General features: G+C 39.4%; 1 protein-coding gene across 7 annotated transcripts in view; it reads right to left on the bottom strand.

The window, feature by feature from the left end:
* Positions 1-580: 580 nt before the first annotated feature.
* Nrg3 (neuregulin 3) overlaps positions 581-17,754 on the bottom strand; it is a 997,626-nt gene continuing 980,452 nt past the window's right edge. For 2 of the 7 annotated variants that reach the window (XM_048339169.1, XM_048339170.1), the window contains exons 7-9: positions 12,645-12,772; positions 8,038-8,208; positions 688-1,195 (exon numbers count right to left, since the gene is read on the bottom strand). In XM_048339169.1, coding sequence (XP_048195126.1) covers positions 688-1,195; positions 8,038-8,208; positions 12,645-12,772 — 807 coding nt within the window. Of the gene's footprint in view, positions 1,196-1,425; positions 1,498-8,037; positions 8,212-12,644; positions 12,773-17,754 lie in introns of all 7 variants that reach the window. The other 5 variants (XM_048339165.1, XM_048339166.1, XM_048339163.1 and 2 more) reach the window with 5 other exon arrangements.

Genomic DNA, 17,754 nt, shown 5'->3' with positions numbered 1-17,754 from the left:
TTAGCATGATTTCAGTGACACAACATTACAATTTTTTTTGTCTCTTTTTCTATAGTAATTTCATCCCACCCTCTGGGGTTCTGTGCTTTCTGATTTCAGAGGGAGATGACACAGAAGAGTAGTTAAGATTGCCCCCCAAGACTCCATCTCCATCTTCCTTTTCATTCTGTTCCCTGTGCCATTCTCCAAAAATCAAATACAAAACTCTACATCTTCTGGACATGACAACACCTGTGATGAGGGTGTGGAATGAGTAGAAATTTAGAGGTTGGGAATGGCAAGGCCAATGGCTAATGGCCACCTGCTGGCTCATCCATCCTCTTGATACAGCTATCTCTTTGAAAGTAGTTGGGCACCAGTGCCATTCTGTGTGGAGACAGGCACTAAGGGGCTAAGGGGCAGAACTGCCCACTTCTAAATAACCAAAGAGAACAGTGTGAGGATGAACTGAAATTGAGATTCAGAATTCTACCTAAAAGCTTCACTGGTAAGCTTTATCCCTCCTGAAACATTTCTTTCCCTTTAAAAAAATATTTTGTTAAAAAACACTATGATATGAGGGCGATAGACTATTTGGTTTCTTCTAAGTAGATGCTCTTAAATTAATGCATATAAATAATTTTGTTTTTAATTTCCTCTCTTTCCTGTTGAGTGAAGCATAGAATGCACAGATTCCTACATCTCAAGTCACTTGGTCAATGAAGAGTCTCTTTGTATTTCATTCCTTAAGACAAACTGTGCCTCTCGTTCTGATTTGGCCGTGGGACTCAAGGGGAGAAAGGCTGTGTTTTCGCTCGCACTGTCCTCGATGTCGACGCTGGCCAGTTCATAGTCTTCTGACCTTCTGGCATCAGTCAGAATTCGGATTTGCTCCTGGACAGTCTCCAGCAATATTTTCACTTCTTGCTGTTCTGCTATAAGACAATCGCTGACGGGAATACTCACATTGACGATGTCAGCTGAGTAGGAGTTTTTGCACCATTTGATGCTTTTAACTTCAGAAATCCCTGGCATTTGTATGCAGGTTTCTTCTAGACCCACCGAAGGGATGATGGGCACAGAGCTGGCCCTTGTGGATGGGTATCCCACCAAGTTCTTTTGATCCAAGCTATTAAAATAGGAGTTTGTGTCCCTTGAAGGCAGTTGCATATTTATGGATGTATTTTGTTGGGTTTTTAAACCATTGGATGAATACCTGCAACAGAAAGAAAGTGTCACACGTTCTGCCTTCCACCACATGTCTGTCGAGCCACAAAGCACTCTCCACATGCACCAGCTCACTGACTTCTCACAGCAACCCCATGAGACGGATATGCTCCCAAGTTACACAAAGAAGTAAACTGAAGCTCAGATCGGTGAAGTGACTTGCCCAAGGTCACACAGAGAATAAGTGACAGACTGAGACTCAAACCCAGGTCTTCTTACTTTAAATCCAGGGGTCTTTCAACACACCACAGCTGTATAGGCAGGTGGGATATAGTCTTCCTGACCTCTATCCTAGAATACAAAGTAAATGGGGGTTGAGCAAGTAACTGTGGCCTTCCCATCTTGACACACAGGGCCCCACCATGGCATTCCTTCATGCCAGCAACTCAACCACCCTCTCAGCCTCACAGACATGGTATGGCCACAGGTTGGAAACAGTCAGCCAGCTCTGTGTTAAGCATCAGACACTATTCTCTTGAGTTTCTGTCTTCCTGCTCTACACTGATTTTAGAGGATGTAATTCCAATTGCTTTTGGTATTTTGTCCATTGGGACATATACCACCCTCCAAGCACCTTGTTAACTGTGAGAATGGGAATGGGAAAGATACAACTCCTGTCTGCCCAGAGAAGCTAGCATAACCTGCTTTCAGGAGCACTTTGCCTCCTGTCCTTTCTGTAGGGAGTTCACTGGTGCATGATAAAACATTGTTGAGAACATCAACATAATCTGAATATGCCAGAATATGGTTAGTCTCTTTATTGGTTGTTCAGGGTTGGTGATTTGTTTTCCCCTTGTCTGTGCACTTTAATGCCTGAAAATGAGAGAGGTGTATCTTAGAGTTATAGAAAGATGGTTTAGGGAGATTTTTACAGTGGAATTGATTCTATTTGCTAGTTATTTAACTTAAACATTAAATATTAATACTGAAGTATAACTTAAGTACATCTAATCCCCATGCAATAAATTTCATCCCCTCATTGTCTACTCTCATATCAGTAAAAATTATGTTTAACACATGAAGAATAATTTCACTTTAGTGTGCTACAAACTAAATAGAAGCATTGATTATGAGGTTACACTAGGTACAAATTCAAATTTGCCTTTCTTCCAGATTGTGAACAAACTACCAGGTACTAGTGGCGCATGCTTATAATCCTACCTATTCAGGAAGCTGAGATCTGAGGATTGTGGTTCTAAGCCAGTCCAGGAAGGAAAGTCCATGAGACTCTTATTGACAATAAACTACTTAGGAAAAGCCAGAAGTGTTGCTGTGGCTCAAGTGGTAGAGCATTAGCCTTGAGCAAAAGAATCTCAGGGACAGTGCCCAGGTCTGGCACAAACAAACAAACAAAATGAACACACTGAGGTCTGATACTCCCATCTCTTCTAATTGTGCATAGAACAGTCAGCAATCAGTAAAACTAGATCTGACATAAGGAAACAAATCTTCAAGGTAAACACTTCCTTTTCATCCCTCATAACCTAATAGCCACAGCCAACACTGCATAGTGCTTTGAAAAAAAGCACTTTCACCTCTTATTACCTCATGGGGAATGTGTAAATATTCCTTTAATGTACTCATTGTTTCATAAGCAGTTAGAAGAACGTATTTTGAAATGTGATGGTAATAGATTCAAATTCTTGCACATGGATCTAACACTATATGTTAAAAAATGTTGGTTAAATATAAGATGTCTTTCATTTTTATCTCTAACAATTTAATTATATGGTATGTCTAAGTACCAAAGTAATAAATGCCAAGCCTAAAAAAAATTCCTCTAATATTACATTGAATTGCAGTTGGCTGTTATATATTATTGCCAAAAACAGCTATTGGACACATTGTTGGCCATAACTGGTATTTAAAATATTACCAAGAAATTAAGATGGGCTTAAAACAATGAGGAATCTGTAAGATATGACTTAACTTTGAATCAGACAGGTCTTCAAATTCCAATGCCATCATGCACCCTAGAATCATAGATGATTGGCAGTCTCCCTTTAATCATCTGGACACTTAAAACTGAGGCCATGTGGTAGCATAGTCTAGTGGTAAAGAATACGAAGCATCCATGAGGCCCCCAGTTCAACCCTAGCACCAGAATCAGAAAGGAACCAATCAGTAATAATTTTTAAATCAATGTCTCTATAGTCTTTGGCCAGATGCACAGAACACCCTTGTGTCCTTTGCAGAGATGCTTTGAGGGGCCCAACACTAGTAGTCCTGCAAAAATTTAAGAAGGAGCAGCCACTTTTCTAGGTGTGATTCTGATTTAGAAGATACTCAAAATTGTGTCACCCTTGAGAGTTAACAACTCTTTCACAGGTTTGATGCATGACCTTACTGTTCACTGTCTGTGCTACCCATTTGTGAATAGCCCAATCTGATCATTCCACAAATAAATCACACATGAATTTGGACTAGAACTGTGAGTGAAGAAGGACTCCAACAATTAGTCCCTTTACTTGCGTCTTAGTAATTCGTGGTCAAGGAATTTGTGTTCCTTTAGGTGAATGAGACCCAGTTCCTGGAGAATTATAGCACTAGAATGAGCTGACTAAACTGAGGAACTAATTGGCTGTTCATATGTTCATAATAGCCTTCAATCTGATTTTTTTCACATTCCTTTCCTGGATTCTTGGTTTATTTAGTTAACAAGTCCAGTATTCAATCACAGCTACTTAACACAGGATTTGGCTACCACCATAGGCTGGCATTTAAACTTTTTTCTTTGTTGGGGTTCATAAAGTTTGCATTGCCAGACACGGTGGCTCATGCTTGTAATCCTAGCTATTCAGAAGGCCGAGTCTGAGGATAATGGTTCAAAGCTACCAAAGCAGGAAGACCAAGAGACTCTTTCTCCAATTAACTAGCATAAAGTCAGAAGTGAAGCTGTGGGCTCAGTGGTACAGTGCTAGTCTTAGATAAAGAGCTAAGGGACCTCAGTTCAGCATATTGTATTTTTTTTCCCTAATAACTAAAGTAACCTACACCAAGTTGATAGCCAAGTGAAGTAAGTCAGTATATTTTGGATCCTTTCTACATTCAAGATGTGAATCTCACTTTTGTGATTGTGTTCTTTTTGTCTCTCCATAGGACTTTGATTTGTTTGAAAAACCTCATTTCAAAGTTCTATTACTCATTACTATGTTTATCACTGATTGACTAGGTCTCCCATCAGTCCTCCCTAGGGCTCTCTTGTTTGTCTCACTCTTCGCACAGGCTATACAAGGCAGGTGCTGGATTCAAATTGAGCATAAATTTCCTCCAAGGAGAGAAGTCATCGACACTGGGAGCCTAACTAGCAGACAGCAACCACATATTTGGTAAACAAGCAGCAGATGGCCAACGACTCTTGCAAATTCATTCATTCCCCCTTTCTAGACTTGAAGAAGGCCTTTAGCTGTGAAATTCTATTACCAATCCCATTTCCAGTCCAGAGAGACAAGTCAGTCCCCTGGGAATGGAAAATAGCTGTTTTGAAGAACTGAAAATGTGATTGCTCTCTGACATCAAGAGTGCTGAGCACCCAGTGACTTGGAATCACCATTTGTCAACATGGGATCCATATCACATACAGGAAAATGAATGTGACCAGCCAGCTGGAGAAAATATCCCCAACCCAACAGTGACTGAACCAAAACAAAATCTTCACCAGGTCGGCATTGCAATGGGAGTCTCCCAGGCAGTACAGAAAACAAAATGTTGACTGACCACGCATTAGGAATCTCTGAGCCCTGGGGGCTATGCAAATGTGTGGTTCAGGACTGAGTCCAGCATAGACTCAGACCATCCTTTTCTGACGTCCACCCCCAGAAGGGCTCCATGCAGATTCCTCTGTTTAATTCTGTGCATAGTACCCATGTTACCTAGGTAACTGGCACACTTGGATGCAGTTTCCCCTCCCCGCTTCTCTGAGGTCACATCCACTCCACTCCTTTCTGGTGAACCTTACATCTGGTGCCATGACTCAGATGGGGACAGAGTGGGGAGTTGCTGGATCCCCTCCTCCTTCTTCTTTTTCTGAGGGTTAATCTGCTTCCTTGACTGTCCTTCCTCAGACCAAACTGCTGAAAGTCAGAGGACCATAACCTTGGATTTCTCACCTTTACCACTGCTGGCTATACATCCACCACACCATTTCCTCTCTACATCTGGTGAGTGACTCCTATCTACAGGTCCTCTGTTTGTCTGACCACGCCAGAGGGACCTCTTATGACTTTTTGGCCAGTCTGTTCTCGTTTCAGTGATGCCTAAATCAAGAATTTGACTCCATATCTTTGCAGACCCCCCTCTATATCCTTGCAGACCTCCCCACCCCCATCTACACCCTTGTGGACCCCTACTTATGTCCTTGTGAACCCCCATTCATGTCCTTGTGGACCCCCCTATATATCTTTATTGGACGCCTATGTCCTCACCAGACTACTCCATAAAGTCAAAATGTCTTACAGACTAGATCAGTCTCAATGGCCCAACCTTTTGGCTTGTACCCTTGAGAGTGCAGTGCAGGATGGGTTCCAGGGACCTCCCACCCTCCATATTCCTTCTCAAAGGCTAGCCATTCTGGGTTTGATCTACTCCACAAGCCAAAGGAAAAAGTGAGAAGTTCTAGAGAAATAACTCTGACAAGTATTTGTGGTCTGTTCTTAATAAGTTACAGCCTTGTCTCATGAGACTACTTCCAGGCTTCATTCAAGGACTGGCATCTACCAAGGAACAGCTGCTTCTTGCTTTCTCCTGGAAGGGCCACACCTCTGCCTTTTACCCCTAATATCAATGCCCCTTGCCAGCAAGAAGTAGCCAGAGAGAGTCAGTGCCCTTTTTTTCATAATTATTAAAAGGCTGGAATATAAGGTCCACCCCTGGGAGGGTTCCATGCAGATGCCCCTGTTTAAGTCTACACCCAGTGCCTGTGTTACCTAGATAACTGGCACACCTAGAGGCAGTTACCTCCCCTTCCCTAAGGTCACATCCAATTCACCTGCTATATCTCCCACCTTTCCCTATATAATCCTGCTCAACATGCGTCCCCTCTCTCTTTCCCTTTCTCTCTTACTCTCATTCTTTCTCTCTCCTTTCCCTCCTTTTCTCTTCTTGCTTCCCTCTGTCTCCCCATGCCTCCAGCTTGTGCAGGCTGGCAGTTTGCTTTCCCCCCAATAAACTACTTTCTGCTTGAACCATGTGGTGGATTTCCTTTTTGGTAACATTACACCTTTCACCTGGACCAATCAAAAGGGTAGCCATAATAGTACACAAGAGAAAGAGTAAAAACATAGGCTGGCTTTTCCATCCACTTATAAAATCTCTGAAGTTTATTTTTTCTTGTTTGTCATAATTCCAACATCACCCTTAGTGTTTGGGAGGAGTGGGATAAGCATTATCACTGACTTCTAAAGAAAAGTAGTTATAAAACATGATCAGTTATAATTACAGGTTCAAGGAAAGCTTCTCAATTTTTTTTCTTTTCAGAAACAAAGCCAAGAGACATGCAAACTACTTCTTGACTTGCAGGATACATTTTGGACAAATTTGACTATTATGTTGAGTTTCCAACTATCTTCCTAAATTTTTATGAAATGCATTTTGGAATTGCTTCAAAAATGACAATGCCTAGCCATAGCCTATTTAGGTCCTATCTTCTAGACTTTTAAGGAAATATATGCTGAGTTCTATCCAATAGAGCACTGCTCCATTTAGCTCATATCCAACAGACAAGAGTAAGGTAAGGCTCTGAACTACACCTTCTCCCAGCTTTGTCCTCTTCACCTGGAATCAGATAATCTGGACAAATCACTTGGGTCATGACTATACAGAAACCTGACTGAGCTCATTCGGATGGACAAAAACAAGATGTGAACAGAACCTTGCTTGAAATGCCTAGAGTAAGAAAACCAACCATTGCTCCCGAAATCAATAAATTTACAATGATAACTATGGCAGTAAAACCAGTGCTACTTCTACAGTTAGTTACTATGTGCCATGGGTAAGCTCTGCACACACATCTCATTTTTAAGTAAAAATCAGACCAATAATCCTCAGAGGGCTTAAGAACAAAGGAAACTTAAGCTCAGATGATAGATTTTTTTTCTCCTCTTTTTTTCAGATTTACAAAAGTAGTAAGGGGCAGGGATGCAATTAGAATTCCAATAGGAAAGGCTATGCTTGATTGATTGCTTTAAGCCAATGGGAAAAAATGATTACTAAAATTCATCTTGAACGAGTCTCAGGGCCTGTGTCCATTGCAGGATGGGCGTTTTTGCACTCTACAGAGCAGCAGCTATGATGTCCATAGCCAAGCTTTCCATATTGTGCCTTGAATACTTAAGAGATACAAGTTCTTTTAAGTCATACTGTTGCTTTATGCTCTTCATATTTACCTGTATTCAGAAATGCCCTATGGAAACAGGTATGCTATAAATGTTACAGGTTATTGTTTAGGGTAGTCTACTTACAGGTCAGAAAATTAAGTAATTCTTTCTAAATGGCTGATAGATGGTGAAACATTTCAGTTCTTAAAAAAAACAAAAAAAAACACAAAAAAAACCTCTATTATCATTTTAAATCAAGCACACATTCTCAGTTGTTTCAGAAGGTATATAAAAATACATGGCCTTATGCACTTACTTTCTTCCTACCATCACAAATTCTTTTCAGTCTAACATTTGCCTCAAACCTATCTCCATCATACCTTTGTAAAGATAGTTGCAAGCATAAGCATACAGTTCATGAAGAAATCAGTGAATAAAACCTCAAGAAATGTACAATTCAATTTACATGAACACATTCCTGACACCCTCCCTAAATTCCATTGCTTTGAAGACCTACCCTTGGCAAGGTATTGAATCCTGGTCTGGGATCCTTGATTCTTCGAGTTGCTGATATGCTGGCCCCACGATTCCTCCTAACCGGCTTCGGGGCAAGGGTGGTGTCCTTTTGAAGGCATTCCTATGGAGCATCCCACTTCTTTGCCCAGGGCTACAGCAAGAGGACAGACTCCTACTGGATTGAAAAGGAAACAAAACAAAACCAACAAATGAAAGAGATCATAGTGATCATGGGTGGATGCTCAAAAGGCTCAAGCATTGATTGCATTTATCCCACCCAGCACCCCCCCCACACACACACCATGTGCTCAATGTCCGAGGCCCCCAGGGGCCACCCATGAACATCATATATGAGCTTGGCTGGGATTAGGATGTGCCCAATTCATACTACTTCTGCAGATACTGAGACAAAGAGGAGTGCCTTTGTTTCTGGCTTTCCAATTTAGGGTATTGCTGATTAAAGTCACTGTAGCTTTCCAGACAGAGTTAAGAAATGGGCTTAAGGAATTCTCAAGATCCCAATTCCTACCCACCCTGATTATCCAAGCCATAGTAGCTGTCTCCCTAATAGGAATAAAAATGGCCTTATTAGACACTGAAAGAACAAAACTAAAGGAAGCCCAGGAGGGATTTAGGGGAAAAAAAATCATTTCTTAGTGATAGAATAAACAAACCTCACTTTAATTGGCATTCTTTTCTTAACATATGTGATAAATTCTCAGTTCACTGTCCAAAGTTTTCATCAATCTCAACTAACTAGACTGCTTTTTCTCCCTTCAAGTTTGCTTTTAACAAGAATTGGGCGAGATATTTCATTTGTTGCATATATCTAAAATACTCAAGTTAACTGTGTTTGTACCAGCAAAGGGCAAAAGGCAAAATGAGATTTGGCATAGATTCTAACGATCTGGAAGCCTCTCATGTGGGTTATACAAACTAAAAGAACTAGACTCAATAAGAAAATCTACTGCTAAATTGACTCAGCATCTGTTCTGTATTAAATTCTACCCTTACCCCAGTGAACTGACTGGTGAGAATTTTGTTCACTAGTAGACATAGCAAGTGATATTTTATATGCTAGAATTGGTTCTGTCTTGTCCATATAGTAGGTAAATTAAGAATTGTGTGTCCTATTTGCATTGTCTGACAAAGCTCAATATCTACATGCTAGAAAAGATAGAAACCCTTCTCAAATTTTCAGTTAGTGTGTGCTATTCTAAGATCTAGTCTGACAAGATTAATTTTGTCACTTTTTCTCTCAACAATATTAGCTATTTCTGCTCCTTCGTAAATATAAGACAAACGAGCATTTGAGAACTTCACATCAGAGTACCAACAGCCACTTTCCTGGGCTTGGCAAAGTGATGGATAAAGCTGTATATTTCTTGGGCCAGTATTAGCTTCTTGAAATTGCACAGACAACAGATCTGGCAACATCATTAGACCTCAGTTCTTTATCATGATACATCTTGTAGATTAAGACCCCAAATGCCTAGCAATTGAGTCAAATAAGCTAAAACATTGAAGGAGCATCTTACTCATTTCTCTTTCTCCTGACTTCTATCTGTGATCCTATGGGTGGCCATCACGGAAGATTAAGCTATTTGCACAGAAATCCCGGCTCTGAGCATGAGCAGAAGCTTGGTACTGGGGGACACAGTTGTAATACAGTATTAGAGGGAACTAAATGTCTTTTTCTTTAAAAAAAAAAAAAAAAGTGCCTGAACCCAGGGCCTGGCAACTGTCCATGAGCTTTCTTGCACAAGTTTAGTGCTTTACCACTTGAGCCACAGCTCCAATTCCAGAGTTTTTGGTAGTTAGCTGGAGATGAGAATCTCATGGATTTTTCTGCCTTGGTTGGCTTTGAACTGAGATCCACCTTTCAGGATCTCAGCCTCCTGAGTAGCTAGGATTACAGATATGAACCACTAGCAAGTAGCATAAATGCCTTTACATTTGAGCCATTTGAGAACATCTTAAACTTAAAATATGTTATCAATGTTTGGCAGAAAAACTTAAGCTAAAGGCAGGAAGTTGCTACCATCCTGGAAAGGTCAAGAAGAGAGGCACAGAGAATAAGGTCAATTGATAGGCTCTGTGACCTCAGAAGACCCATATACCTGAGACAATGGAGCAGAGAGACTGGGGGACAAAGTGCCATTCTTCTTACTCCCCTCTCATGTTTCCATAACATGCCTCTGAGCCAAGACAGGCTAGAGGAAAAGGAACCCACTGGTCTCAGGTACATATGGCTCAGTAAAGAAAATTAGAGGTTATGTGGAAGGATCTGGTGAGGGTTGTGGCTAAAGAAGCTTCCAGTATGCTTATATTTATATCATAGAATTAGCACAGTGATTAGGATAAAGTCTGCCAAGCAGCTAAAATGTAGCCTGGTACATAGTAGACTATGAACTCAATAGAAATTCCTCTCCACAACTGGCAATATGAGATCATCTCATGTCATGATGGAAAACCTAATCGTGTGCTTTTTATAAGCAAATTGGTTGCCCCAAAATATATTGCAATAAAAATGACATGTTCTAATAGATTTCTTTCTTAAATAGACAAGTTTTAGGAGGATATAGCATTAGAAATAGTGGCCTTGAATTAATAAGTTTGTTTCATAAATAAGCTATCTATATGAGTGATATTCTCAGTTCCCCCAAAAAAACAATCAGTTCTTTGTAACTTGCCAAACTGCCACAACTACTACAGCTGCATAATGTGGTGACCTGTCTAAAATGTGGTTCTGAACTTGAATCATTGATCAATCAGCTATTCATGCTTCCTAAACCACTGGCATTCAGGAAATCATGGAGCAGTTAGCAGGCTGTATAAATCAGTGACTGGGTTATCAATCATGAGAGCATTTAAAATCTAGGACATGTTTTACAAAACAAAAGCCGTCATGTATTAAACTATAATTCAAAAAGTTCTAAAATGCACTTTATAAATCAAACCTTGCCTATCTATTAGGACACAATGTATGTTGACAGATACTACAATGTTATTAAGCCAAACAATAAAGAAGAGCTCTTAAAGATGGCCTCTTTTTAGCTCCTAGTGACTTCCAGAAATCAAACCTAGCCCAGGAGGAATGTACAAACAGCCTAGAACTGGGTTTAAGGATGCATTAGCTTGCACGCATTAGAAGCTGTTAAGTTTTAAAAACTTTAGCTTTAAAATATTTATGGCATGATAGGGTACAAGAATAATGTTACATTAAAAACTCTTTTACTTGACTGGGTGGAATTCCACTTTAACATATGTTATAATCAGCAGGGGAAAAAGAATGTTTTCATGAAAATATTCATCTTGCAAAAGACTGGCAATTTTGGAGTTATTTCCCTAATTAAGACGACTTCTATTAGACTCTGAGAGATGAAATGCTCTTTTCACAGTGAAGTGTTTTGCACAGGCAACAAATGGTACAACCTGAAACTTAAAAATAGCTTGAGCAGCTATCCAAAAGCCAAACATATTCCAGTCTTCAATTGAAGACTGAAAATTGCAAAGTAAATGTGGCCAGGAATAGGACATTTCTTTTCATGAAGCTTATGGAAAGAGAGATGACCATCTCCTGTGACAGTGTATGCTTCATTTGGGCACGCAAAATACTCTTTTTTGGAAATGAGGGTCAACAGTACCAGTCCTTGAGTGCTTCTGTTTCTGTCTGTTATTGCCTAATTATCACATCTGGAAGAACTTGTGAGCACTTCACCTCCATAGTTCGAACCTTTGGTTTCACCATTAACTCTAAATTTAGTCTCATGAGAAACCCTTTTAAAAACTTGAATTATAAACAGTTTTAAGGACAGATAGATAGACAGACATCTATCTATCTCTCTGTGGTTTTCATTGAGAAAGGAAGCTGCTAACTCTGGAGAAGTAGGGCAAAGATTGAGGATGTACATGTGCCCATACACGAGCAATGTTAGCTCAAGCATTATCCCCAGACTCTAACACTTGGTTTGGAACAGATTATTTTTACCTCCTGGAAGACAAGACAAGATTTCACACATTCAAAAGGAAAATATGATGGAGAAAATATTGAAAAATAACAGGTTTGACTTTGGAATTGCATGAAATGTATCAAAAATTTTTATATTGTTTTCTTCTCCCCCTGAAAAAAGAGCCAATATCTATACTCAGCATGCAAAAAAAAAAAAAGGTCACTCCATTGAGAGAAAATCTTCCAGGCCCAAAGAAAAGATTGAATAGGACTTTCCCCTAGAAAGTTTTATGTATGAACTCTGTTGGAAAGAGCAACTCATAGCAGCTGCGTAGGGCAGAATTCAACATTAGCTATGCAGATAGCACAAGATAGGCTAAGAAACGCAGTAATTTTATGTTGCACAGCATACAAACCATTCACTGTACCTGAGAGTTAAGACTTCCCTCAGGCACTGTGAGGGGCAACACTGCCTGAGAAGGAAGCTGGTGTCTTTGATTCACCTGTCACAAGCTACTGAACAGGGCTGCCTGAAGAGCCACAGAAGAAGCAAGAACCAGCTCTTCTCCTGGGCTCTGCAGCCATTCCTTGCCACATGTGTCCAGCCAACACCCAGTGTGAAGGTGCCCATTGCCGCCATGATGAGCTACCTGTACCTGTGGTGTTTGACAGGTTGACTTCCTCTGTCTGAAGAAGGGACCTCAGGGAAGGACTGGGGGCTGGAAAAACTTGATTCCATCATTTTCTCCAATGCAGTCACAGGATGCCTTTCCGTCTTTGAGTACTGTGGGAAATCACAAGCAGAGTTGAGCTGGAGGTTTGTGTTGAGTGGAGGTCTGAGAACAGAAGAGCTAGGAATGGAGATGCTCTTGGAATGCTAGTTTCCCCTGGGCACCTGGCCAGGAGAATGAGAAGGAAAAAGAAACACACAAAAAAACCCCATGAAGTCCATCTTGTTTATCATGCATTGAGTATGTGCCCATCTCCAAACTTCCTCTGGGATTCGATAAAGGCCATCAAAGATAGTCCTTTATTTGGAATGCTGAATCTGTCTTCTCATTTCAAACTACAACCATAGCAAACTGGAATGACAACCAGAAAATGCATATTGTAAGAGTACGTTATTCTATGTAAAGTTTTTATTTTTTACAAAGCAAATGAGCAGGGCACTAATGGCTTATGTTTGTAATCCTAGCTATTCAGGAAGATGAGTTGTAAGGATTGAGGTTCCAAGCCAGCCCAGGCAGGAAAGTCTGTGAGACTCTTATCTCCAATTAACTTCTCAAATGTCAGAAGTGGAGCTGTGTGGCTCAAGTGGTACAGTGCAAGCCTTGAGCAAAAAAAAGCTCAAGGCTAGTTACCTAGGCCCTGGGTTCAATTCCCAGGACTGGCATATGCACACAAAAATTTGAATGACTAGCTTGAGTAGCAATAATGGGGGCTCAGTGGGTAACCTTTTATAACATTCTGAGAATTATGAGAACATTAAATCACAATATCTGCCCTCCAGGGACTTTGTGCTCCTCTCTTTCAGCCTATTGCCAGGTGATCACCATGTCTTGAGATAAATTTCAACATTTCACCTTTATAGTTCCTAACCCTTGGTTTCACATTTGACAAAGTACAGAGATCTAAAAAAAAGCTTATGGAGATGATACCTTAAGCAAACCTTTGTTCTAAGGAAAATGTCACATGACATCTCAAGGAACCAGCAAATGTCAAGTTGAACAATCTCTGGAAACGCTGTACCTGGGCCTGCAGAAAGGGGCAACAGTTTTCTCTGCTAAAAATTTCAGCTGAGAACTTCCCTCAGAAATGGCACTTTTAGGCTTCTAACCAAAGAGATTTTGAAATCTGGATAATCAATATCTTGCTTTTATCATGACAGAGATTTTAAGTATTATTCTCAGCAGCCATGAAACTAAAACTCACTAGACTTTTTTTTTTTTCATTCCAATAGCAAAGAAGTTTATATACGGTTTAAACAATGTAAAAACAAAGACAAGTTGAAGTTAAGCAACCGTTAGGAATTGCAAATCAATAGATAGGATAATAAATTCTCTTCTGTAGGAAGGCTTACAAACTAATAAGAAAATATTCAGCAATGCATTAGAAGGGTTGCTATAGAAATACAGAGGACACTTCACCATATGTCAAGTGCTTGATCATCATAAATGACACCTGAGATTTGGTGCTAAGAATTGGAAGAAAAGCAGGGTGTATTATAGTTCTCTCTCTCTCTCTCTCTCTCTCTCTCTCTCTCTCTTTCTCTTTCTCTCCCTCCCTTCCCCCCACCCCGTGTGTGTGTGTGTGTGTGTGTGTGTGTGTGTGTGTGTGTGTGTGTGTGTTTGCCAGTGCCAGTCCTAGGGCTTGAACTTTAGGCCTGGGCATTGTCCCTGAGATTTTCTTTTTGCTTAAGGCTGGCACTCTACCACTTGAGCCACAGCTTCACTACTCGATTTTTGGTGGTTAATTGGAGATAAGAGTGGTACAGACTTTCCTGCCAGGGCTGGCTTTGAACTGTGATCTTCAGATCTCAGCCTCCTGAGTAGCTTTTAAGAATAATCCCAGCTGGCATCAGTGGCCCACTCCCATAATCCTAGCTACTCAAGAGACTGAGATCTGAGGATCAACGTTCCAGGCAGAAAAGTCTGTAAAACTCTTATCTCCAATAAACTACCCAGAAAAGTCAGAATTGGTACTCTGGGGTCAAGTGGTAGAGCTCTAGCCTTGAGCACAAAGAGGCTCAGGGACAGCACTCAGGCCCTTAGTTTAAGCCCTAAGACTGGCTAAATAAATAAATAAATAAATAAATAAATAAAATTGTCTAAGTGCCAGAAAAGAACACATGCATTATAATCTAAGAGTTGTCTCTAATCAACTGGTAGATTGTTTGGAGTTTCATATTATATGAATTCCAAGGATTATTTAGTAAATAAGAATAAAAGAAGAAAACAATATAGAACCATGGTCAATAATAAAAAAGTGTGAGACTGATCCTGATTTTTAATTTCAGTGAGTCGATTCTTTTTTTTAAAAAATTTTATTGACAAGGTGTTGTGCAAAGGGGGTGCAGTTACATAATAAGGCAGTGAATACATTTCTTGTGATATCTTGTTTGTTTTTATTTTTTGTTTTGTGCCAGTCCTGGGGCTTGGACTCAGGGCCTGAACACTGTCCCTGGCTTCTTTATGCTCAAGGCTAGCACTCTACCACTTGAGCCACAGCAGCACTTCTGGCTTTTTCTATATATGTGGTGCTGAGGAATCAAACCCAGGACATCATGTATATGAGGCAAGCACTCTACCACTAGGCCATATTCCCAGCCCCTTCTTGTGATATCTTACACCCTCATTTTTCTTTCCCTTCCCTAGATCAGGTAGGCATATATATAATATCTAGTGTACCAAAATCATACATAGTAATCACATAGGGTACGCCACAGGAAATTCATCTAGAACTTTAAAGATAACGTCACCAATAGAATCCTCCTGTGTCCTTTTCTTGGAGTTGTTTTGGCTTATCCTTGTCTTATATGATCATGTGTACATAACTGTTGAGCTATTGTGATCCACTGATGGGTTTGTTCTAGGCCTTTTTTATGTTTAGTAGTTGTTTGATTTTAGATACATAATGTAAAGTTGCTGACCCAAATATATACAAATACCATTTGAAAAGAAGTTTGTTGTTTTGCAGACCTGGTCTGTACTGTCCTAGAGTCAATAGAGTCAATTCTTTGATTAATAGAAAATTCTTTATAAGACTAGGTGTGCATATTTACTCATCACCTCAGGTGGAAAAAAATTTCTTTGAAGACTCAAAATGTGGAGACACAAAGAGACATAATTTATGTTAAGTTTAATTCACTACTACTAAATACCTCAAGTAGCAAAATGATTATTAACACATAAGAACAAATTTGAACAAGTATTTAATATTTGCATCCAAAACTATTCTTATAAATCAAAGACTGCACAGGAATGAAGTGAGAAAAAAAGTAAAATCAATAGTATAAATTTCACAGAAAAAATTTGACATGTATATAGTATCCTCATAGGAAGATGGACTACTTTCACTCTTTGTAAAAGAATGATGATTGAAATAAACAAAACAAACACTAAGCAGAATACCACTGACTCAAATCTATAATCCTAGCTACTCAGGAGAATGAGACCGAGAGTACTGAGATTCAAAGACAGCCTCAGAGACAGTCTATGAGACTCCTTATCCAATTAACCATCAAACAGCCAGAGTAGAGGTGTGACTAAAATGATGAAACATATCCAAGCAAGCATGCAAAGTAATCTTGAGTGATCTTGAGTTCACACCCTATTATTGCCCCTCCCCTTCTAAATAAGAAATAGAAAAAAATAAATTTCAAGGACATATAACATGGAAAAAATCTCGGAAAAGTAATTTTGTTGGTAGACAACTCAGCAATAGGTTGCAAACATTTTAATATATGTAATCTTTGATCCAAAATAATACTTCTGGGAATTCCCATTAGGAAATAACTGCAAAAGCATTACATATACCAGTGATGCAATTTCTAATTTTTTAATGACCAAGTAAGACAAATATAAAAGAGAAATAATTGAGAATTACAAAAAGGGGTATATATAAAACCATTTTTTGAATAAGAAAAAATACAATAAATGCATAAACTATGTTGAATATATTTCTGTGTTTTTTCCTTTGGTTTGGATATATGTCTACTTTTTGTGCATATGTGTATTATCACACAATCACTCAGGATATAATTATCGTAGATGATATTTAATAAGAAAAAATGACTATTACTGGTTTATAGATTTTTCTATAATACAAATTCTAATTATTATTGTTGTTTTACTCTGGTTCTGGAGATTGAAATGATGACTTCACAAAGGATAGTGTGAGCTATAGCTGAGCTATACCTACCATCCTTTAAAAACTTTCCTTCCTCCCTCCCTCCCTCCCTTTCTGTCTTTCTTTCTTTCTTTTTTTGGTGCTGGTCCTAGGTCTGGAATTCAGGGTTTGGACACTGTTCCTGGGCTTTTTGTGCTCAAAGCAAGCACTCTAGCACTTGAACCACAGCTCCACTTATGAACAAATATTTGATATTTATTCTTTTTTCTGATGGTTAATTTTAAGCACAGTCCACAGATCTCGGCTTCCTGAGTAGTTAGGATTATAGGTGTGAACCACTGGTGTCCAACTCAAAAAATTTCTTATTTTGAATAAGAGACTTGTCACATTGTCTAGGCTGGCCTCCTTATAATCCCCCTGCCTCTGCCTCTTGAGTAGCTGGGATTACAGATTTTCACCATCAGTCTCAGCTCTAATCACTGTTTTATAACTTTGCTTTAGGACTATACAGTATATAAAAGCAGCAGCAGCTTTGCAAGGTTTCTGTTTACCCCATTTCTAATTGTATAAAGAGGCCATATGGAACATTGACCTTTAGAATCCAAGTTTGTTTAATTACACCCAATGATGTTTGCATAATGACCAAATTTGTTCAACAATACATTTGGTAGTATGTTACCATTGTTAACTGATACATGAATTTATATAGTGATTTTTACTTACAGTCATTATTTTAAAGTTCAAAACTCCAAATGTGTTTTATTCTTTAAGTATTTTCAAAATAAGCCACAAAGTAGCAGTAATAACTACATCTTGAACCAGAACATAGATTCTATAAAGCAAACTTACAAATGTTGGTCAGACTTTGGTACAATGGAGAAGGAAGAAGAGGAGGAGAGAGAGGGAAGATGAAGAAGG

This window comes from Perognathus longimembris, chromosome 2 (genome assembly GCF_023159225.1).
Source record: "Perognathus longimembris pacificus isolate PPM17 chromosome 2, ASM2315922v1, whole genome shotgun sequence".
NCBI classification, from domain to species: Eukaryota; Metazoa; Chordata; class Mammalia; order Rodentia; family Heteromyidae; genus Perognathus; species Perognathus longimembris.
The sequence above is the reverse complement of the archived record's forward strand: the minus strand, read 5'-3'. Positions and strand labels throughout refer to the sequence as shown.